General features: G+C 58.0%; 1 protein-coding gene across 1 annotated transcript in view; it reads right to left on the bottom strand.

Annotated features, from left to right (window-relative positions):
• The window catches only part of NCKAP1L (NCK associated protein 1 like), a 53084-nt gene that overhangs the window by 8631 nt on the left and 21582 nt on the right, over positions 1-22871 (bottom strand). Inside the window, exons 2-15 of the mRNA XM_034792820.1 lie at positions 22223-22333; positions 21564-21656; positions 20082-20138; positions 18932-19074; positions 18408-18498; positions 9304-9441; positions 8731-8779; positions 6815-6971; positions 5530-5586; positions 4774-4870; positions 3751-3860; positions 1985-2117; positions 1682-1763; positions 468-526 (exon numbers count right to left, since the gene is read on the bottom strand). Coding sequence (XP_034648711.1) covers positions 468-526; positions 1682-1763; positions 1985-2117; positions 3751-3860; positions 4774-4870; positions 5530-5586; positions 6815-6971; positions 8731-8779; positions 9304-9441; positions 18408-18498; positions 18932-19074; positions 20082-20138; positions 21564-21656; positions 22223-22333 — 1377 coding nt within the window. The remainder of the gene's footprint in view (positions 1-467; positions 527-1681; positions 1764-1984; positions 2118-3750; positions 3861-4773; positions 4871-5529; positions 5587-6814; positions 6972-8730; positions 8780-9303; positions 9442-18407; positions 18499-18931; positions 19075-20081; positions 20139-21563; positions 21657-22222; positions 22334-22871) is intronic.

Below are 22871 nucleotides of genomic sequence, written 5' to 3'. Positions count from 1 at the left end.
TCCCAGCCAATGGGAGCTGCAGAGTTGCTGCTCAGGGCGGGGGCAGCGCGCAGAGACCCCCCTGGCCTCGCCTCCGCCTAGGGGACACAGGGACATGCCAGCCGCTTCCAGGAGCAGCACGGAGCCAGGGTAGGTAAGGAGCCTGCCTTATCCCCACTGCGCAGCCAACCGGACTTTAGCGGCCTAAAATCTCCCGGATTGGTTCAGTTGCCTCCCGGAGATGGAGCCCGATTCCGGGAGACTCTCAGCCAAACCAGGAGGGCTGGGTGCGGGAGGTCAGGGGTTGCCGGTTGCAGTCTGTCAGGGGGCTGAGCAGGGGAGGGGAGGGGTTGTTGGTGCAGGCCTGGCAGTGGGCTGGGCAGGGGAAGTATTGCTGGTGTGTGCCTGGCAGGGGGCTGGGTGGGGTGTGTGCACCCTGGCAGATGCCCAGCCCTTAATGGGGATGCAAACATCTGGCGGGGAATTACCTGCAGCCGGAACCAGTCCAGGCGAAGCCCAGAGAAGTCGAACTTCTCCTTTTTGTCCACTGCAGGAAAGAGAAGCAGCTTTAGAGAGGTGGCAGTGGCCCCATGGGCAGGGGGGCTCTCCCCTCTGTGCTAGGGTTGCCAACCCTCCAGGATGTGCCTGTAGTCTCCAAGAATTAAAGATTAATCTTTAATTAAAGATTATGTCATGTGATGAAATCTCCAGGAATGCATCCAACCAAAATTGGCAACCCTACTTTCTGTGTTCCTTCCCCCCAGCGGCAGGGGCAGAGACAAGGCCTCGGAGGGGGTGGTGAACCCAGGCATCCAGGCTGCCCACTTTCCCACTCATTTGAATGATCCACTCAAAATGTGCAGCGCCAGTGGCAGTCAAAAAAGCTAACAGAATGTTGAGAATCATTAAGAAAGGGATAGATAATAAGACATAAAATATCATATTGTCTCTATATAAATCCATGGTACACCCACACCTTGAACACTGCATGCAGGTGTGGTCACCCCATCTCAAAAAAGATATATTGGAATTGGAAAGAATACAGAAAAGGGCAACAAAAATGATTAGGGGTATGGAACAGCTTCCATATGAGGTGCAATTAATAAGACTGGGACTTTTCAGCTTGGAAAAGAGATGACTAAGGGGGGATACGATAGAGGTCTATAAAATCATGACCGGTGTGGAGAAAGTAAATAAGGAAGTGTTATTTACTCCATCTCATAACACAAGAACTAGGGGTTACCAAATGAAATTAATAGGCAGAAATTTAAAACAAACAGAAGGAAGTATTTCTTCACACAACGCATGGTCAACCTGTGGAACTCCTTGCCAGAGGATGTTGTGAAGGCCAAGATTATAACAGGGTTAAATAAAGAACTAGATAAGTTCATGGAGGACAGGTCCATCAATGGCTATTAGACAGGATGGACAGGGACGGTGTCCCTAGCCTCCGTATGTCAGAACCTGGGAATGGGTGACAGGGGATGGATCACTTGGTGATTACCTGTTCTGTACATTCCCTCTAGAGCACCTGGCATTGGCCACTGTCGGAAGCCAGGATACTGGGCTCCATGGACCTTTGGTCTGACCCAGTATGGCTGTTCTTATGTTCTGGGCTGGAGCTGTGGCCTGGGGCCTGCACACCCCATGGAAGGACCTGCTGCTCCGGGCACAGCAGGGAGCCGTGGGGGCACCTGCGTACCTTGTTTCAGAGTGAGAGACGACAGGGTGCTGACGAAGGACGACATGATGATGGACTTCTCCTCGGGGCAGACGGTCAGATTCTGAAACAGACGGGCACAGCTTAGTGGGGCTTCTCGCAGGCAGCTGGGCAGGCGCATTCTGGGGTGCGGAGCGCCCATGGCGATGGCAGTGTTCCTGCCCAGAGATGGGGCTGGCTAGTGCAGGACTCCTACACCCCAGGGAATTTTCCCCTCCCAGGGTTGTGTGTCTCACTGTCGGGGTCCTGGCTGCAGCTCAGAGCCCTTCCCCCTGGGTACTGTACCTGGATGATATCGCTGAGCAGCAGGGCGTCAAAGCGAGCCAGGTACTGGACGTGGTAGCGCTGGATCACTGGGCCATGCCTGTGCACGAGGGTACGCAGCTGCTCCATGAGGAAGAGCAGCTCGGCGATGTGACTGCAGGGGTGACACGGGGCTGGGTCAGGCTCCTCTGAGGGAGACAGTGCTGCACCCGGGCTCCTGCTGCCAAGAGTCACTGGGGACCCAATCCCACAACCCTCCCCGCATATCGCCGTGCCTGGGGGTGGGCAAGGCTGGATCCGAATCTGACAGCTCCAGCTGGAAACAGGGTACCCAGGGCAGCCCTGTGCCCAGCACGGTGCCATGGGACTCCTGCCACGCCCCCACACAGGTGTCCAGGCAAGTGCTGACCAACCCACCAGCCAAGCGCACGTCACCTTCCCCTCTAGATTCCACGCCCAGAAGGGACCCCTCTGACCACTGAGTCTGAGCTCCTGCGTAGCGCAGGCCACAGGACTTCCCTGAGTTCATTCCTGTTCGAACTCAAGTAGACCTTTTCGAAATTGCCAGTGGTGGAGACCCCCCCCCCGCCCCTGGGTAACCTGCTCCAAAGATTTCATTATTTCCAGCCTAGAATGTGTCTAGCTTCAGCTACCGGCCGCTGGAGCACGTCAGACGTTTGTCTGCTAGACTGAGGAGCCTCCATGCACCGTTTTCAGTTTCCCCAGCTGCAGGTACTAGGGACCGTGATCTAGTCGCCCTTTGACCTGCTCTTTGTAAAGATAATCCGCGGAGCTCCTGCAGTGTTTCGCCAGAGTATTTTCCAATGCTACAGGGAGTTGCTTTTGCTCTCCTGGCAGCCGTCTGGCCTGCGGTGCTGGGGCTGCCAACTCCCCAACCCCCAGGGCAAGATCCACAGCGTCTCCCCTTCCCCGCAGGGGTCATTTCCCATCTTCCCTCGCTTGCTCTTGGCCCATGTCTCGTCAGGCCGCGCCAGGCAGAGCAGGTGCCACTTGGGCCTTGCAGCAGCTGCGCCCCCTTTGCACACCTGTGCTGGGGTATGGGACACGCGCTGCCGGCTGAATTGGGCACAGGATTGTCACCAGAGCCACAAATTGCTGCCATGTCACTTGGTTCCATTTCCTACCCCCAAACCAACGCCCCCACGCTGCCGGGCCCTGAGTGGAGACCCCGACCTTCTCTTCTGCCCAGGGGACCCATGGGTTCAGTGCACCCCACTCAGCATGGGGCCCACACGGCCTCCCATGTTTCACAGCAAATAGTGTCTGTCTCCCCCTCCAAGAGCCAGCCCCCACCCAGTGCCTACCCCCCAAGAGCCAGACACACACCCCCACTGCCTCCCGTCCCCAGAGCCAGACCTGCCCAGTGCCTCCCCCTCTCCACGCCAGACCCACGATGGGCCTATCCCCCCACACACACAGAGCCAGCCCCCAGCAATTCCCCCCCCACAGAGCCAGACCCCACCAGTGCCTGTCCCCCCCAGCAGAGCCAGAAACCCTCAGAGTCCCCCAGCCCCAATAGCCAGACTCACCCAGGGACTGTCCTGCCCCCGACAGTCAGATCCACCAGGGCCTGTCACCCCCAGAACCAGATCCACCCAGGGTCTGGCCCGCCCCCAAGATCCAGACCACCCCAAAGCCTGTCTCCACCCCCACCCCACCCCCGACAACCAGACCTCACCTTGGACCACCACCCCTTGCCCAGGACACCCCAGACCCCATCCCCCCAGTGCCCACCCCGCTTCCTGCAAGCCTGGCCCTGCCCTGACCTGTCAACGTAGTCCTCAGGGGTCTTGGTCTTGGTGACATGCTCAGCATGACGCACCAGCCAGTTCACCTCGTCACGGCACAAGGAGAGCGACATGAAGACGCAGAGAGCCTGGCAGGGCAGAGATCGGTGAGGTCAGCTCCAGGCAGGGACGACTCTGGCCTGGCTGCATGCCGGGCACCTGGGGCTCACAGGCGCCACCACAAACCAGACAGCAAATGGGGAAGGGGCCATCAGAGCCAAATAACCGCCCCCCATGGGCAGCCAGGGGGCAAGGGGTCGTTCAGGGCTACCTAGGATGAGGGGAATCACTTCACAGGGACAACGGAGAGGAAACACACCTCACAGCATGGCCCCGCAACACAGGCAGGCCCTGGTGGGTAGATTACGTCTGTGTCTGACCATTTCCTCCCTATGACACTGCAGAGGGACAAGGAGGGCTCTGTCGAGAGCTAAGAACTAGCTGATTGTCCTGGTACTGCCAGACCTTGGTACGGGAAATGATGTCCGAGCTGTGGGACGTGTGGGCTATTAGGCTCTGAACCCATGAGGGAGAAATCTATCACAGGGCAGGAAACAAGCGACAGCCCGGGGCTGAGCCCGCTGCCTCGTTGTCCAGGGAAGATGCACCCTTGAGCCTACCCAAGACAAAGGAACCCCAGGGGAGGTCTTGGCCAAAGGCCTGGGGCTCAGACACGACTGGGACTGAACAAGAGATGAGAGGGAGCACGCTGTGTGCTCTGTCCCCATTACAAGCGGGAGACTCGCCAGCCGTCTGGAACTGCTGGAGCTGGAGGAGCACTGCAAGGTCAGACCATTGGGTGAGACCCCTTGTCCACCCGGTCCTGGGACTGTAGGGCAGAGACTGGAGCACTCCCTGTCAGTATGACAGGCAGGATGTGGGGCAGAGGGACACTGGACATCAAAACACATGGCACCACAGTGACCATACATGTTCACACGCATGCACACGCATGCACACAGACACGCTCACTCCCCTTCCAGCCCTTCCCCGCCCCCTCACCTTGGGGCCCAGCAGCCCGGGCTGGTCGCTCAGCAGCGCCTCCAGCTCCCGCACCGCGTTGCGTAGGAAAGCCCGCCGGTTCCGGTGCAGCTGGCCACTGTGCAAGGGGGAGCAAGTGATTGAGCTGGACACTGCACTGCCCACCCCCACGCCAGTCCCATGCCCACCCCACAGCCCGGCCCAGCACCAGGGCGTCTAAGGCTGCTCACTCCACTGTGGATGCAGCTATAGGAAGGCCATGCAGGGGGGTTGCATGGGGCAGCCGCATCAGGGGAGTAATGAGGGGCAAATATCTCACATCCCTGAAACCAGTCTGGGATAGCAAGGGCCATGGGTCGGGATTGAGGAGCACTGGCAGAGCGGGGGGAAGCCCAGGGCTGGGATAGCAGGGGTTGTGGGTCGGGATTGAGGGGCACCGGCAGAGCTGGGGGGGAGCCCAGGGCTGGGATAGCAAGGGCCGCGGATCGGGACTGGGGGCACTGGTAGGGCAGTGGGGGAGGAGCCTAGGGATGCGGTAGCAGGGGCTGCGGGGTGGGACTCAGGGCACTGGTAGGGCGGTGGGGCAGGACTGGAGCAGCACACGGTGCTGCATGTTACCAGAGGCATGTCAGACGCCTGCCCTGCCCACACTGCAATGAGCACTGCCCACTACCAAGGGGACCTCCCCACCACAGGCACTAAACCCCGTCCCCGTGGATGACCCAGGACCCAGGTGCAGTTGGGGATGGGAGGGCTCGAGGCCCAGGCAGCCTGTACCTGTGCGCCACAGCATGCTCCTTGCACTCCTTGATATCAGCCACCCGCTTCCCATACCTGCGGAGGGGACGAGAGTGAGTGCTGATCACCAGGGCAGCCCCCAGCCAGCCCCGAGCTCCGGCACAGCCCTAGCACAGCCCCCAGGGCAGCCCCCTGAAGCAGAGCCCTGGCACAGCTCCCAGCGCAGCTCAGCCCCCTCCCGTCCCCGACCCACTGGACTCCAGCACAGAATTCGCTGCATGTGACAAAGTGGGAATTTTCTGTGATACTTTTATGATGCCTGCACATGCCTCAGTTTCCCCCAGACTGTGCATTGCTACCCCGTGAGGGGGACAAGGGTTAAGTTTGCACTCGGGCTGGCTAAGGGATGAGGTGGGGAGGGAGGCTCGCCTGGCTAGCTGACCCTGAATGGGTCACCAAAATTCTGGCTGAGGCTGACCCATCTCAATGGAAAACCCAGTCACCAGGACAGTGACACCTCGTGCCCAGCGCCCAGTGGGAGGAGCAGCCCCCCCGGAGAGCAGGCCTGGGCGGGGAGAGGTGGGTGCCTGAGTGTTGGCTGCTGGAAGGAACCTCCAGCCTCTGGGAGCTGAGGAAGGGACGAAGTCAGAGAGGGAGACACGAGGCCTGAAAAAGGGGCTCCCAGGGGCCCCGGCCTGGCCAGGTCGGCCTGTGCTTTCCCCTTCAGGTCGCTCTGCTAAGGACTCCAGTGCTGGGCTCCAGGGGACACAGCTGGGCTGGGGGGGGGGCAGGGGAGGGGTGTCTGGCCCTGAGGAGGGGACCCGGCGGCACCAGGAGCCTGGCTCAGGGAGTTGCTGAGCAGAGCTCCCGGGTGGGGCAGGAGGGCTGGAGCCCCGAGGGTCAGTCTCAGGAGGCTGTGAGGCCCCATGGCTGCCCTGAAGGAAGTGAGACCCCCTGGGAGTCCAGCACATTAAAGGGGTCCCTCCAAGGGCCTGTCCCAAAGCTGGGGTGTGGCACCGATCCTGGGATCCGGGACACTGTACTAGTCACTTTGGGCCCTCCCTGCCCTTCCCCTGGGTCTGGTGGGGATCCCCCTCCAACCTCCACCAGCCACCCGCTCCCACCAGCTGACCCCGCCCTCTGCGTCCCCGCCACTGCCCTGCCCTCAGCAGCTATCCTCCGCCTTCCTGCCAGACGCCCCCCTGCCCCTGCCACCTGCCTTCCACCCCCCACCTGCCTTGCCCCAGCAGCCACCCTCCATGCCCATGCCAGCCCCCACCCATGTCAGCACCCCCCACCCGCTGCCCCCACAGCGCCCCGTTACCCTTTCAGACTGCCGAAGAACTCCTCAGTGACCTTGTGGATCTGCAGGGCGTCGTCGCGGATGAGGCTGATGTAGAGCGAGCCCTGCAGGCCCAGCTTCCACAGCTCCAGGCACTGCGGGTTCGTGCTCAGGCAGCCGTGGCACAGAAGGAAGCCAACTGCAGGGAGGGGCAGAGGGGAGGGGTCAGGTGCACAGCAGGAAGGTGAGAAACACAGGGGGTGGGGCAGCAGGGGGCAAGGGGCACAGGGGCATGGCAGGGATGCAGAATGTGGCAGGTCAGGGGAAGAGGTGACAGGAGCGAGGGGCACAGGGGCTGGGGCAGCAGGAGCGAGGGGCAGAGGGGCTGGGGCAGAAGGGGGTGAGGGGCCCCAGGGTGGGGCATGGCAGGGATGTGGCAGGGGGCACAGGGAGGAGGCGGCAGAGGTGAGGGGCACAGGGGGTGGGGTGGCAGAGGTGAGGGGCACAGGGGGTGGGGTGGCAGGTGCATGGAGGAAGCGGCAGGGATGAGGAGCACTGAGGCTGGGGCGGCAGGGAGCGAGGGGCCCCAGGGTGGGGCATGGCAGTGATACAGTAGGTGGCAGGGCATGTGGAGGAGGTGGCAGCGGTGAAGGGCACAAGGGTACAGAAGGAGGGGAAGGGGTGCAGCGAGGGGAATGTCAGGGGCGCAAGGGGCACAGAGGTGCTGCCAACCCCAACTCTCCATCCTGCCCCCTCACATCACCAGGGGGCGAGCAGGCACTGCCAGGCATCCAGAGGTCAGCAGACGCGGGTACTGCTGGGCCAAACGGGGCAGCGATCCCCAGCACTGAGGCCCCAGATTGGGGCTGCTAGTGTGAGGTAATGACCAGGGCTGGGCAGGGCTCTGAGGCCAGGCTCCTGGCTGGGCTAGGCTGGGCTGGGCTGGGCTCCCAGGCTGGGTTCCTGGGCGGGCTGGGCTCTCTCTGGTCTCTGGTGCTTGTGACTTTCAGAGAGGTGGGACCTGCCTGATCCCCCAGGACCAGGCAGGTGATGTGATGCGTGTTAACCCTTCCCTGCCAACTGCCTGCCCACCACACTGGGGCCTTGTACTGTGAAGGGGGCAGAAAGCACCAGCCTGTGAGTCACTGGGCAGGGCATGAGCACTGGGAGAGAGAGAGACCCCTAGACAGATGGGGGGGCCATTAATATCAGTGGAGACTTTCCCTTGGATTCTACTGGTTGGTGGGTGGGTGGGTGGGTGGATGGATCGCTGGATAGATAGGGATGCGTGGGTCCCAGGAAGGGGGATGGGTGTGTATGGGCAGGCAGGGGTGGGGTGGAATGATGGGTGTGTATGGGGATGGGTGTGTATGCAGATGGGTGGTTGGAGAGGTGAGTGCTCATGGGGAACGGGAGGGATGGGTACATATGGGGATGGGGATGGGGAGGGGTGGGTGCGTATGCGTATGGGTGCATATGGGGAGGGGGAGGGGTGGGTGTGTATGGGGATGGGTGGATGCAGGGGTGGGTGTGTATGGGGATGGGGAGGGGTGGGTGTGTATGGGGATGGGTGCGTATGGGGGTAGGGAGGGGGTTGTGTGTAAGGGGATGGGTGCGAATGGGGATGGGGAGGGGTGGGTGTGTATGAGGATGGGTGGGTGGAGGAGTTGGTGCATATGGGGATGGGTGAGTATGGGGATGAGGGGAAGGGGTGGGTGCATAGAGGGGTAGGTATGTATGCGGATGGGTGGGTGTGGATGGGGATGGGGAGGGATGGGTGGGTGGAGGGATGGGTGAGTATGGGGATGGGTGTGTGGATGGGTGCGTATGGGGATAGGGAGGGGTGGGTGTGTATGGGGATGGGTGGTGAAGGGGTGGGTGCACATGGGGATGGGTGGATGCCAGGTGGGGGATGGGCCCCCCAGAGGGCCCTTCCCGCCAGGTGCAGCGTGACTCACTCAGTATCCAGCGCTCGATCACCTCCAGCGACAGGTACTCGCAGGCCATCTGGGGAGAGAGGGGCCATTCCTCAGTGTTGCTCTCCATGGCTCTTCCCAGCCACTCACCACCGGGAACGGGCACTGGGGCAGAGCTGCTGTCCTGACTCTCGACCCTCACAGCCGCCTCGGCCCTGTGAGCTGGCCCAGCCCCTGCCCTCCCATCCCCAGCCCCCATGACCCAGCACTTGGGATCACCGGGTCATACCTGAATGGCTGCCCGTCCAGATCTTGGCATGGCTGTAGCAAGCAGGACCTGGTGGCTCCCAGCCCCATCGTCACGGGCACCAAGAGGCACCCTGGCATGGCGGCCTGCCCCCGGCTCCCCACGGACAGGGATCGGCCATGCATGCTGGGAGTCCCTACGCTGCTGGACAAGGGGTTGGGGTCTGCCCCAGCCCCCTGGGATCCCCTCAGCTGGGCGAGCCAGCTGCAGGCAGAGCCATCGTATGGTGTCCTGCGGGCAACACCCCCCTGAGCTCTGCGCTCAGGGCCCCTCCTGATGGCCCCCAGGCCCCAGAAGGCCAGACTCACGACGTCCGAGCTGGCCGGGCTCAGCATGGCGGCCGAGTTGCTGATCAGGCTCAGGAGCTGGTCACTGCGCCACTGCTCGGCCGACTGGTTCCTCCGGGCAAAGAGGAAATGGAGAGACAGGAGGGCGCTGGTCACGGCCTGGAGGGGGGCAGGGAGCAGTTAGCAGGGGCAGCAGCAGCAATACAACAGCTACAGCTACAACTACACAGCCTTCTAGCAGGAAGGCCAGGAGCCAGAAATGGACCCGTAACCATGTGCTGCTCTCAGGTGAGGATAGTACCACAGGGGTCCTGGGCCAGGCATAAAGCATTATGTGGAGCTAGGTTTGGAGTTGGATGTGGGGCCAGGCCTGCTGAGGCAAGTTCAGACCTCAGCTGCCCCTGGCTGCGAATCTGGAGCGAGCCGGGAGCTGTCCATACCACACCTCCAGTCTCGCACACATTGCCCCACAAGCAGCGTCTGGCCCCTCACACGCACCATCAGCGTAAGCCCACATGCACACCAGGCCAGGCTGGCACAACTGCATGCCGGCTGTGCCTTATTGAATTCCAGGCGGCGGGTGGGCACAAGCCCGTCTGGATCTAAAGACCCCTCCCCAAACCTTACAGGAGGAGCCACTGAACCCAGGGTTCAACTGAGTGCGGGGGATAACTCAGGAAGAACAGAGTCAGGAGTGGGGGTCTGTGAGATTCTATACCTTGGGGGTGAGTCCTGTAACCCCCATTTATTCCTCATTTTCATATAATCGTATAAAGCACACCTTGTAACAGTATCAGGGGAAAGGTTAGGATCTGCTGAAAGTCATTTTTCTATCCATATATGTGTATCATTAATGCATATGAAGTTATGAGAATTGTGTTGTATGGTGGTCACTAAAACATGCTGTAAGTTGGGGAATCAACCAGACAGTAGTTCCCCAGAAGCAACAGCAAGGAAAGTAACCAATGCCTGGGCGGGGTGTCAATCAACCACCATTGTCCAGCAAGAGAGCTACAATGCAATGATTCACCTGCACAAGGCCACACCAGGGGAATTGCTCAACCTTGCCTGGAGACTCAGCAATGCCCCCAAACATGCCTGGACTTGTGCTCCCCGAGCACATGGACTGAGAGTATAAAACAGACAGAGTGGACAGATAGAGTAGACAGAGGGTATAAAACAGACATACTGGGCCTTTCTCCTTCACCCACCTACGCTGCAAGCATCAAGGACACTCTGCAGACTCCAACTGAGGGGACTGGCCCAGATTTCAAGGGGGAAATCTGTATACTATGGACAGGGCTGGCTCTAGGTTTTTTGCCACCTCAAGCAAAAAAATGTTTGGCTGCCCCCAACCCCAGCCTTGGTCTACCCCCCGCAGCCCTCTGCCGCCCCAGCCCTGGGCTCTCCCCCCTGCCACCTGCCCCAGCCCTGGGCTCTCCCGCCCCCCCACCTGCACCCCCTGTCGCCCCAGCCCTGGGCTTTCCCCCCTCCACCCGCACCCCCTGCCGCCCCAGCCCTGGGCTGTCCCCCCTCCACCCGCACCCCCTGCCACCCCAGCCCTGGGCTCTCCCCTGCCAACTGCACCCTCCTTCCGCCCCAGCCCTGGTCACTGGTAACTCGCTCCCAGGGCGGGTCATTCAGCAGGAATTTTACATGTGCACAGAACACAGACAGGATTGGTTCCCATATGGTTACAGAACTGCAGTAAAGTGGAACAATTTTCAGCTTGTGTGATTGGAGGATATCTGGATGCATATTATAAGACTGTCCTCCATAAATGAGGAAAAGTTGAGGTGCCTTTATTATTCTTTTGTTCCATTCTTTCTTTCTATGGGGAATTTGCCAATGCAATATCACTGTCTTCCTTTTAAACAAATAAAAGTAAAAAAAAATAAAAAAAATAAAATGGCAATGGCTGTTGAAAATAGCAATTCCAGTCCTAATAACCACTGGGAAGCATTTCTTGATCAATTTTATCCTACTTTTTCTACAGCAAGTTACAGTGGATCAGTATATTTGATTTGGGAGAAATGAAGTAACAGCTGCCCAAATTGAGCTTGAGCACTCCTGAATTTTGAGGTGTTCAAATCTGGAAGGCAGGTACTAGATTCCCTTTCTGAATATTAGCTATATCTGGAAAGGAAAAGTCAATTTCTGCTTCCATGGCTCAGAAGTGGAAATCCTCCTACGTGCCTGGTACTGTATCTAAAGCTGCCCAGGTCCAGAGCCTCCCCTCCCTTACTTTTCATTTTAAATTCTAGTGGGATCCACGTACCTCCCTTGCTAGGCTTCAGATAGAGAGAGGCACTGTCCATTTAGTCCACCCAATTCATTCTTTGAGGGCTGCAAGGTGAGGTCACACCAGTATCCCTAATCCAGGCTGGGGATGTCTTCTGAAGGGGATATCTGGGGCAAAGCCTTCTACTCCTTGGGCACACTTGCTCCCCGTTCACAGTGCCACCCCGTTCTAGCAGTGAGCTCTCCATTCACAGCAAGCTGCAGCATGGCTCAGCTACCTCACTCCCTCCCCCTCCCTTTCCTGTTGTAGCAGCCAAGGGAATGCTGGGAAATGTAGTTCTTTCCCTGCTCCAGGGCTGGCTTATAGGCAGGGAGCTTGTGACGAACTGGGACTGTTCTTACTGTGGTCTGTGAATGCTGACAAGGGAGTGTGGCTAGGATAGTCTGCATTGGGGGATGGGAGACTGCCCGAGGGAACATACCTGAGCATGTAACATGAGAACCCAGGAAGGGGTTGGAGGCCAGGTGACACCTTGGCCCCGGGATACTGAACAAAGGCTGTGGGAGGGGTCGCTGAAGGCAGAGTTTTGGGAGCTGGCTAGGGACATAGCCGGGAGGCAGACGGGGCTCTGACCTCCCAGGGGGGCTAGGGTGCCCGGGGACCCCAAGATGGACCTAACTGAGGGGGATCCTGTTGTCTGTGCCTGCGAGACCTGTCTTGGACTGTATTCCTGTCATCTGAATAAACCTTCTGCTTTACTGGCTGGCTGAGTGTCATGGTGGATCGCAGGAAGCCGGGGGTGCAGGGCCCTGAGTCCCCCAATACTCCGTGACAGAGCTAACCAAGGAACTACAGCTCCCAGGGCCCCCTGTTGGTTCTCAGCTCCCATGCTGGCTCCCTGCCGGCTGCCACCTTTGCAAATGGGCTGCCCCAAGCACTACTTGCTTTGCTGGTGCTTAGAGCTGCCCCTGACTATGGACTGCAATATCCAGTGAGGTGAGAAAAACTGCTTAAACTAGATGTTGCCCAGTCTAATAGGGTTGAGAGTTTAGACTGTGTTTACATTTTCTTTTGGTGACTAACTCTGACTTTTTGCCTATCACTCAAAAGCTACCTTTTACAGTCAATAAATATGTTTAATTGTTTATCTTTACCAGTGAGTTTGTATGAAGCGTGGGGCAAATCTGCTCAGGTTTTGACAAAGGCTGGTGTATGTCCACTTTCCATTGATGAAGTGGTGAACCAATTAATAAATCTGCACTGCCCATCTTGAGCAGCGCAAGACGGTATAGTCAATCATAGAATTATTAAATCATAGAATGTCAGGGTTGGAAGGGACCTCAGAAGGTCATCTAGTCCAACCCCCTGCTCAAAGCAGGACCAATCCCCAGGCAGATTTTTGCCCCAGATCCCTAAATGGCCTCCTCAAGGATTGAACTCAACCCTGGGTTTAGCAGGCCAATGCTCAAACCACTGAGCTATCCCTCCCCCCACCCCCCAAAAAAATTCAGGCCTCCCCACGACTTAACAAAGCACTCAGTTATTTCAGCTCTTTAGTGAATTCAGCTTGTAGTAGGGGGAGCCCCAGTGCTAGTGCACCATTGGCCCAAGGTGAATTCAGCTCAGCAGCCTGTAACTAGACTCTTAATAGAATCAAGATTAGCTCTGATATTCCATAGTGGAGAGAGGAGGAGGTGCAATTGGTGTTTCAGGCCCTCAAAAGGGGCCCATGCCATCAGGTACAAATACCTGTCCCCAGCCTCTCTTCTTGGGTACAGTGCTGGGAGCTGTGGGGATCTGGCTCTGGTGCCTTTCTCTGTGTAATTCGTGAGTGGCTTTGGGAGCACCCATTCAATCTAGCTGTGTGTGGGGCTCCACATGCTGGTGTGCTGAGTGATACCAGCGCCTGGAGGGGTTTGCTGCTGGTCACTAACAAAGCATTGTGAGAGACAGCCCAGGCTGGAGAGAGTTAAGGGGGCACCGTGGTCCCACAGTCCCAGGCTGCACCCCGAGGATCCCATCACAGTGGCGCAGCGAGCAGGGTGAAATACACAGCTTGTTGTACTGAGCAAGATTTGCACTTCATACACTGGTGTAAAGATTTTAAGTGAAGGCTTTAAGTGTGGTGGCTAAGGAGCGTCAGGAGGAGGCTACTGGTTTGTTATTTTCTGTTTGCTTATTTTGGGCAAGGGAAATAGGGACAGAAAATCAGGAAAATGAGTGAAAGCAATGAAGCGATCGCAAAGGTGGAGCTTTTGAAGCTGCAGGTTGCAGAAAGGGAGAGGGAGCACCAGAGACTACTGGACCTGAAAGAACTGGAGGTAAAGGAGAAGTGGGAAGAAAGGGAAAGAGAGCGGGAAGAAAGAGAGAGAAAGCGAAAACACCAACTGAACCTGCTAGAGAAGCAGAACCAGAACCCACGAGCCCCAGCAATTCCCATCACTCCAAAAATCCACAGTTGAGACCATTTATGTCCTGAATACAATGAGGAAGACAATACTGCTGAATATCTGAGTACTGTTGAAAGGCTGTGTGCACTGCATGAGATCCCTGATGCCAAGAGAGTTCCTACCCTGATTGCAAAATTAACTGGTAAAGTTCTAAATGTATACAATGAAATGCCTATTGAGGATGCTTTAGACTATTGTAAATTTAAAAACACACCTCTGAAACATATAGAGTTAAATTTAGGAATGTTAAGAGGGATATTGGTATGAGTAATGGGGAATATGAGAACAAAATGAAAGATTTGATGGGAAAGTGGGTGAGGGGCAAAGGTGTTACAAGCTTTGAGGAATTGTTGGATCTTGTTGCTCAAGAGCATTTCCTAGGCTGATGTAAAGCAGTGTCTATGGGACAAAGATGTAAAGTCTGTGAATGAGATGACGTCTCTTGCTGATGCCTTTGAACGGACCCAGGTGTCTATTGAAAACAAACCACTAAAAGAGGGTGTTTAAAGCTGGTGGGAAGGGAAGATCCCATTTTATCCCTAGCAAGAGGGAGGGTGACTGGGAGGCTGAGTACTCACCTCCCCAAAACCATTCCTCTAACCCTTGTCCCAAACATCCTGTAAAAGCAGAAGAGCCCAAAAGATGCTATCAATACAAGTCCAATGAGCATCTGAGAAATAAATGCCCTGTGCTAGGAGGAAGGAGGCAACTAATAGCTCATGTTAGTTCTGCTGTCCTCAACAGAGAAACCCCCCAAGCAATTGGAACCTATCATATTGGTTTTGTGAGGTTAGCCTCTGCAGAACCAGAAATGGAGCATGTTAAGGTTATCTAAATTAATGGCAGGGAGTACTTGGGGCAGAGGGATACAGGGGCCCAGATCTCTCTGGTTAAACAGAGTGTGGTCCCAAAGGCCAGTATGTTACCTGATCAAATGGCAGAGATTGTGGGGGTGGGCGAAAGCAGATTCCTCGTACCACTAGCTAAAATACATGTGGTGTGGGAAGATTTGGAAAGTGTTTTGACAGTGGAGGTAGTGAAACACCTCCTAGTCAACCTGCTTCTTGGTAATGATTTTTTCTGTGTTAAGGTATTTGCCTGCAGCAAGAAGGAATTTTATGCTGGGACTCCTGAGGGAAAGGGTAAGGTCTCGGGAACTGCTGAGAGAGTGGGAGAGAGTCTCCTTGATTCCTCTGCAGCACGGGGAAGCCACATGCTTCCAGGTGGGAGGGTGGTTGAGACCAACTCCTGCACTGCAGCTGGAGGAAACGCCACCTCAGGAAGGGATGGGGGTGTAATGCCTGCCAGGGAGAGAATTGTCCAGGTTGTTAGCTGCCAGCAGGTCGCAGCTGAACCAGAGGCAAACCCGACTCTAGGGAGCATAGAGAAATGGGTCCCAGAGAAGGGGCAGGGATCTCAGAAACCACTGAGGTGGGTGAGGATTCTGGTGGCTCTGTAACACAGGGAAGCAGGGTGCTTCCAAGTATGGGAGGGCCAGAGACTAGCTCCTTTCCAGCAGAAGACAATATCCCCTCAGGTGCAGGGGCAGAAGAGGTGTTGTCAGTGATTAAGGAAACTGTCCCAGTTGTTAGCTGGCAGAGTTTTGCAGCTGAACAAGGGAGGAGACCCCTTCCTAGGGAGCACAGAGAAATGTGTCTTGGGAGGGGGCCCAGAGGAGGAGACTGGGGAAGGAATAGTGGGAGTACAGGAATGTCTCCTCACTGGTCACTGGGGAGAGGATGCCCAGGACAGAAGGGCTGAGTCAGTATCTGTGCACCCAGGCACTCAGCCTGTGACCCAGGTTTTAAGAAGGAACTGTGTAACCGACCTCCTGGAGGGGAGCAGTCACACAGCTGACTTCTCAGGGACAGAGAAAGGGGTGGCAGAGCGTACCCCAATCCAGGTCCCAGTTTTTCAGGATGCTATTTCTGATATGTGTTTGAAACGTAACTGTCTCTTTAAACCAAGATGCAGCTCCAACGCCTGTGACAGCAGAGGAGTTGAGACCAGGAAATAGCCAGGTGGTAGTTTGTGAGAGTGAAAATGACCCCACTGACAGAGAAGGGGGTGTTTTCCCCCAGGCTGGTGATAGACAGGGTGCAGTTATGGGAAAGCTGCTGGGAAAAGGTGCATCTGATCAAAGGGTAAACACACCTAGCCCAGAGAGCACAGATCACAGCCCTCTAGGGGGCAGAGAAGGACTCAGTGCTGGGAGGGGGAAACACTGGGTAACTCCAAAAAGGAAACTGGATTTTTTGCATATGTACAGTCCTGGGGTTGGGAGGTAGCCCCTCAAAGGGCCAGCCAGTGTGTAGGATCCACCTGGACCCTTATCTGCCCAGATTCTGAGATATCAAAATCCCAGAAACGTGATTAAATTAAGAGTCCACACAGAGGGGAACGCTGGAGGGAAAGAAAAGCCAGTGACTACATGGGAGAGAGTCAAAGGACACCCTGGGTAATGAACAAACTAATCTCAAACTACACTATCTGAACAGAGGGAGTGGTATCATAAAGATACTTGTAAACACCCGTCTGTGATTAAAAAAAAACAAAACTTGGTATTAATGTTAAGTTTTGGGATAAGAATTTGGTTACTGACATTAAACCTTATGGCACGGGTGGCCAACCTGTGGCTCCGGAGCCACATGCGGCTCTTCAGAAGTTAATATGCGGCTCCTTGTATAGGCACTGACTCTGGGGCTGGGGCTACAGGTGCCAACATTTCAATGTGCCGGGGGGTGCTCACTGCTCAACCCCTGGCTCTGCCACAGGCCCTGCTCCCACTCCACCCCTTCCCGCCCCCTCCCCTCAGCCTGCAGTGCTCTCACTCCGCCCTGCTCCCCCCCAGAGCCTCCTGCATCCCATGAAACAGCTGATGGGGAGGCACTGATCGGTGGGGCTGCTGGTGGGTGGGAGGCACTGGGAGGAGGGGGCAGGCTGATCAGGGGCTCCTGATGTATTACTGTGGCTCTTTGGCAATGTACATTGGTAAATTCTGGCTCCTTCTCAGGCTCAGGTTGGCCACCCCTGCCTTATGGTAACGCTAGTTCTCAGTTAATACCTGTGAACAGATTTAAAGCTTATCACAGCAGAGAAACCATAACAAACCTGGTTTGCTGTGTGAATGGGGAAACTGAGGCACGCCACCTCATGGCCTTGATGGCTGGATGCCAAGAGAACTATAACACAAACTGCCTTTGAGTTAGTCAGTGACCAACCCTCCTGCAGTAACCTAAGGGGGGAGGTATGACTTTCTATACCTCCCAGGCTGCAGAGAGCAAAGGGGGCACAGCAGTCCCACAGTCCCAAGCTGCACCCTAGGGAGCCCATCACAGGGTCATAGGTTCAAAAGCAGAGATCCAGAGTGGGAAACACCGAGGAGAGTACCCTGGACAGCGCTCACTGCTCCTCAAAGGTGTCTAGGGAGCCAGCAGACACTATCTATAGGAACTCTGCCCGGATGCATGAGACCAGGGAGGAACAGAAATAGGACCCACAGTCGCAGAGCACCCCCTCGTCTAGCATCCTCCTCCTGGCGTTGTAGACGGGCACTTTGGCCAGCACCAGGAGGAGGTTGCTGAGGAGGTCTCGTGACTTCGTGGGGCTGCGGACAGGGTGTGTGTATATGAAGAGGTGTGGGGAAAACTGCAGCCAGAACCTCAGCCGGGGTTCTGGAAGAGCCGGAAAAGGGGCTGCAACCTGGTGCATTCCAGATAGGTGGGCGTCAGGGTCTCCCTCACGCTGCAAAATGGACAGGCGTCAGGATGGGGGTGAACTGCACCAGGTACACGCCAGTGCTCACGGCTCCATGAAGGAGTGGCTAACCGATGTCCCCGGCAGGCCGAGGGACCAAGGTGGAGTACAGGTTGGCCCACCGGGGTTCCTCGTCCGGCCACTTGGTATCAGGGCGGGGCACAAGGGTGAGGAAGTGAAATGTGTGCAGCACGAGCATGTAGAGTCGTTCCCTAGGCACGGTTCAGAACGAACCAGCTGCAGGGCGCGCAGCCGTATCATGTTGCAAAAAGGAGGGGGCTCGTGGGGCAGGGACCCAATGAAAAGGCCAGGGGTGAGGGGCGGGCGGGGGGCACCCTCTCACAGGACCGTGCATGTGGCCCAGACTCTGCTCTCATGCACAGGGAACAGCAGATATCACGAGTGCCAGCCACCCCCTGCCCCGGTCAACAGCCCCTCACTGTGCCCAGTGGTTATCACTAGTGCCGGCCAACCCTCCCCACAGCCGATCGCTGTGCCCAGTGGTTGTCACTAGTGCCAGCCATCCCCTCCCCCTCCCCACAGCCCCTTGCTGAGCCCAGTGGTTGTCACTAGTGCCAGCCGCCCCATCCCCACAGCCCCTCGCTGTGCCCAGTGGTTATCACTGATGGTGTCAGCTGCCCCCCCCCCGAACACAGCCCATCGCCAGCGTCACTCACCTTGGTGTGAGGCCCGAACTCCTCTGTGAGTTTCTTGAGTGGGGCATCGTACTCCAGCACCATCTGTGCCAGCCGGGCATAGCTGGGGTCGCTGCACGGGGACAGCAAGGGCAGAGATTTGGTTCACGCCCTGATGGCAAACTGCCCCCCAGGGCCTGGGTCACGCACCCCTCGGCAAACTGCCCCCCAGTGCCTGGGTCACACACCCCTCGGCAAACTGCCCCCCACTGCCTGGGTTGTGCACCCCACAGCAAACTGCCCCACCCCTCACTAAACTGCAGTGCAATGCCCGGGTCATGCACCTCATGGCAAATGACCTTGCAGGCTCTGCCAGTGCCCCTCACTCCTCTACATGGGCGCTACTTCTGGGATTTATACACTGCCCCCTGGAGCCCTCTGACCCACGCATACCCTGCAGCAGGGAGTTCCACTGGTTAACTCATCCCGTGGCCCGGCCCAGCACTGTATGAACCACTCTCTCCTGCATAACCCCCCTCAGTCACCTCCCCGCAGTTCCCTCTCACCCGCTGCCCTGGATCATCTCGTGGGCGCAGTTGTACATCCCAATCAGGGCTTTGCGGTCCTCGATGCGCGACAGCAACAGGATGACAGACGTGTAGGTCACTACCAGGTCCAGGTAGTTCTTGGTGAGGTCGTAGTTCACATGCTGCGGGGGACCGCGTAGTGGGGGGTGTCAGTGACCAACAGTGTGTGTGTGTGCATGTGCAAGCGCTGCCCCCTGCTGGAGGGGATGAGCCCTGCTCTGTGTGTGTCTGCATGTGCAAGGGGGGGGGGGCGTGTGTGTGCTGCCCCCTGCTGGAGGGGATGAGCCCTGCAATGCAATCTCACTTGTCTGCAGCGCATGGAGATGGAGGGTCCTGCAGAGAGGAGAGCTGCAAAACCAGGTACGCAGTGGGGACTCGCCCCCAGCCCAGCACCCCGCAGGCTGCTCCTTGCACACAGCCCTGCTGGCTGTCGGTATCGGGCGACATTCCTGGGGGAACAGCAGCCCCCATGGAGTGGGACGGTCTCGGTGCATTACGGGCCCACCAGAGATCGGGGCCCCAAGTGCTGCATGGACACAGAGCGAGAGGCCAGCCCTGCCTCTGGTAACTTACCCTCAGGATTATCCCTACTTTGCCAGTGGGCAGCTGGGGCCCAGAGAGGCTGAGAGGAGATGGCAGGTGCTGGGGGCACCGTTGGGGACAGTGCCTAGCCAAGCACCTGAGGATCTAGCCAGAGGTCACACCAGGGATCTGTGGCTGAGTTGGGACTCAAAGCCAGATCCCCTGACTCCCAGCCCAGTGCATCATCCCCACAATCTTCCTGCCTCCCCAGGGAAGCAGAGACACCAGCAGTCTGTCCCCCGCTGTGCCCCTGCCCACGCACCTCCCCCGCAGCCTGCTGTGCCCCTATCCACGCACCGCCCCCGCAGCCTGCTGTGCCCAGCCCACGCACTGCCCCTTGCAGTCCCCTGCCCACGCACCTCCCCCGCAGCCCGCTGTGCCCCGCCCACGCACTGCCCCTTGCAGCCCCCTGTCCATGCACCTCCCCCGCAGCCTGCTGTGCTCTTCCCACGCACCGCCCCTTGCAGCCCCCTGTCCATGCACCTCCCCCGCAGCCTGCTATGCCCCTGCCCACGTGCTGCAGCCAAGGGATCTGCCCGGGACTCACGATGTCGAAGTAGCACTGGCTGGCATCGATGGTGTTCAGCAGCTCGTACACATGGTCCTGCCAAGGGAAGCTGTGTCAGTCGCACCTAAGGGTAGGTCTACACTACCCGCCTGAATTGGCGGATAGAAATCGATCTCTCGGGGATCAAATTATCGCGTCTTGTCGGGACGCGACCATCGATCCCCGAATCGACGCTCTTACTCCACCAGTGGAGGTGGGAGTAAGTGCCATTGACGGGGAGCCGCAGAGGTCGATTTTGCGGCCGTCCTCACAGCAGGGTAAGTCGGCTCCGATGCGTCAAATTCAGCTACGCTATTCGCGTAGCTGAATTTGCGTATCTTAAATCAACCCCCCCCTGCAGTGAAGACCTGCCCTTAGAGTCAGGGGCTCAGAGCCCCCAGCTGTGATTCGCCCTACCCCAGGCCTCAGCCCCACACCGGGCCCGCCATTCCAGGACAGAGGGCTGTGTCAGTAGGGGCAGAGGGCTCCGCTACACACGTACAAGTCCTGGGTACGCTAAGGAGGGCAGGTGGCTTCCTCACCCAAGATTTGGCACCTACAGTAGGGTAAAGAGTCTCCCCAACACCCCCCTTCTGCTCCAGGAGCAACGGGCCCTGATGTAACTGGTGCCCAGGGTGCAGGGATGCAGACACCGGGCCTGGAATGAGCCATGGGGAAGCGCTCACGTGGAAGCTAGGGCCATGGGGCCGGCCATAGCCCCCGCAGCCTCCGTGACACAGGCAACAGGTTTAAGCAGCACCTGCTCCATCCAAAATGAACCGACTCAGATTGCTGCAAAACAGGTGAGAGCTGGGTCCAGCATCCCCCCACGGGTGCCCATGACCACAGCATCTGGGCATGCAACAGTTTTCAACAGATTTACCCTCCTCGGTCCCGGGTTTACAGTGGCGCCATGGAGCCGGGCCCATGCTCAGAAGGGACCCCGGCCTGCTCCGCTTGCTCTGCGCCCCAAGACCCTACGAGCCGCTGGCTCCCCCCACCCACTACTTGCTCCTCTCGGCCTGCCCGCCAGCCGGCCGAGGGCTCCTCTCCGCCGCCGGCCCCACCCGCCAGCTCCTCTCTGGCCAGACCCCAGTGCACTTCCAGCTCTGAGCAGTCTCTGCTTCGCACCACCTGTGGGACCCCACCTGTCTCCCCAGAGCTGAGCCACCTGGGACAGGTGCAGAAGCCTGCCAGTTTCAGCCAGGTGGGGGGATGTTGGGCAGGGGCTTGCCTGGGCCCCTCCAGGCAAGCGGGTTCTGAGGGAGCCTGGCTGGGGCAGGCCCTGGCCTGGCAGATTGCACCACTCCCAAGGGGCTGCAGCAGTTCTGGCTGTGCCGCTGGCTCAGCTCGGCAGACAGTAGCCTCCCAGCAGGGCCAGTGAGTGAAGCCAGGAGGCATGGCGTAGAGCCTCCATGCTTCCAGCCATTGGCCGACACCCGCCATCTCCCCAGGGCCGTGGGGCCCCCTGCAGGTACTCACCCGGAACTCCATCACGTCCACGAAGGACTGGTAGTAGCTATTGAGCACTTTGATGATCTCTGCCTTCTCCTTGTGCACCGGGCCCAGGTGTTGCTAAAGCAAAGGGCAGACAAGGGGAGCAGATTTCACCCTGACTGGCCATGAGAGGAGCCAGCCGTGCCGCTGAGAACGCAGAGCCCTGCCATGGCACCAGCTACCCAACCCGTCACTGCTGGGGACAGAGATCACTGACACACACAGGGCTGGACACAGCTGCCCTGGCGCATTCACCCCTGGGCATCTGCAGCCTTCAAGCTGGAGCTGGGTTGAGAACCCCCATGCTGGGGTGGTGCTGTGCGGATCCAAGCACTGCACCTGGTGGGGGGACCTGTACAGATCCAAGCACCGCGCTGGCAGGGGGGACCTGTACAGATCCGAGCACTGCGCCGCCGGGGGGACCTGTACACATCCGAGCACCACGCCAGCGGGGGTGGGGGCTATATGGATCCAAGCACCGTGCCAGTGTGAGGGGGTGCCTGTAGAGGTCTGAGCACCATGCTGGCGGGGGGGGAGGCTGTATGTATCTGAGTGCTGTGTCAGGGCAGGAAGCTTATACTGATTGAAGTGGGAGCTGTACCATGGGGCAGGGGCTGAGCCTTTGGCTGAGGGAGACTGCTCACCGTGCTGCTCCGTGCGTCCACATTTGGGAACTTCTTGTTGATGTATTTGATGGACGGCTCCATGGTCTTCTCGGTGAAGAAGGGGGGTTTGGACCTGGGGTCTGAGCACGTCTGTAACAGAGAAAGCCCCAGTGTGTCAGCAGGGATGATCCTCCAGGCAGGGCAGAGACAGTTCCAGGGGCTCCTGCTGTCCACAGTCAGAACTGTCCTGCACTCACGCAAACAGGTACCACCTGACTGCCAGATAAATCTATCCCTTGCCCAATAGTGGTGCTCCTCAGTGAGCACCCCCAGCTCCTGCTATCCCAGCCCTGGGCTCCTCCCTCACCTCCCCACCAGCTCTGTCAATGCCCCTCGACCCTGGCTTGCCGCAGGGGCGCCAGTTAGGAGGGACAGTTTCGGACAGGAGGTGTGCTTTTAACTGCACAGCATGAGTGTGGAATGTGAGTTGGCAGAGGAGACCTGCTGCTCCCAGCCTGTGCCCCTGGGGCAGGGTGTCAGGATTCTGTTTACAAACAGAGGCAGAGTGATTAAGATAAGAAAGGTTTCAGAGTAGCAGCCCTGTTAGTCTGTATCTGCAAAAAGAACAGGAGTACTTGTGGCACCTTAGAGACTAACAAATTTATTAGAGCATAAGCTTTCGTGGACT

Source organism: Trachemys scripta, chromosome 16 (assembly GCF_013100865.1).
Source record: "Trachemys scripta elegans isolate TJP31775 chromosome 16, CAS_Tse_1.0, whole genome shotgun sequence".
Lineage (NCBI taxonomy): Eukaryota > Metazoa > Chordata > Testudines > Emydidae > Trachemys > Trachemys scripta.
The sequence above is the reverse complement of the archived record's forward strand: the minus strand, read 5'-3'. Positions and strand labels throughout refer to the sequence as shown.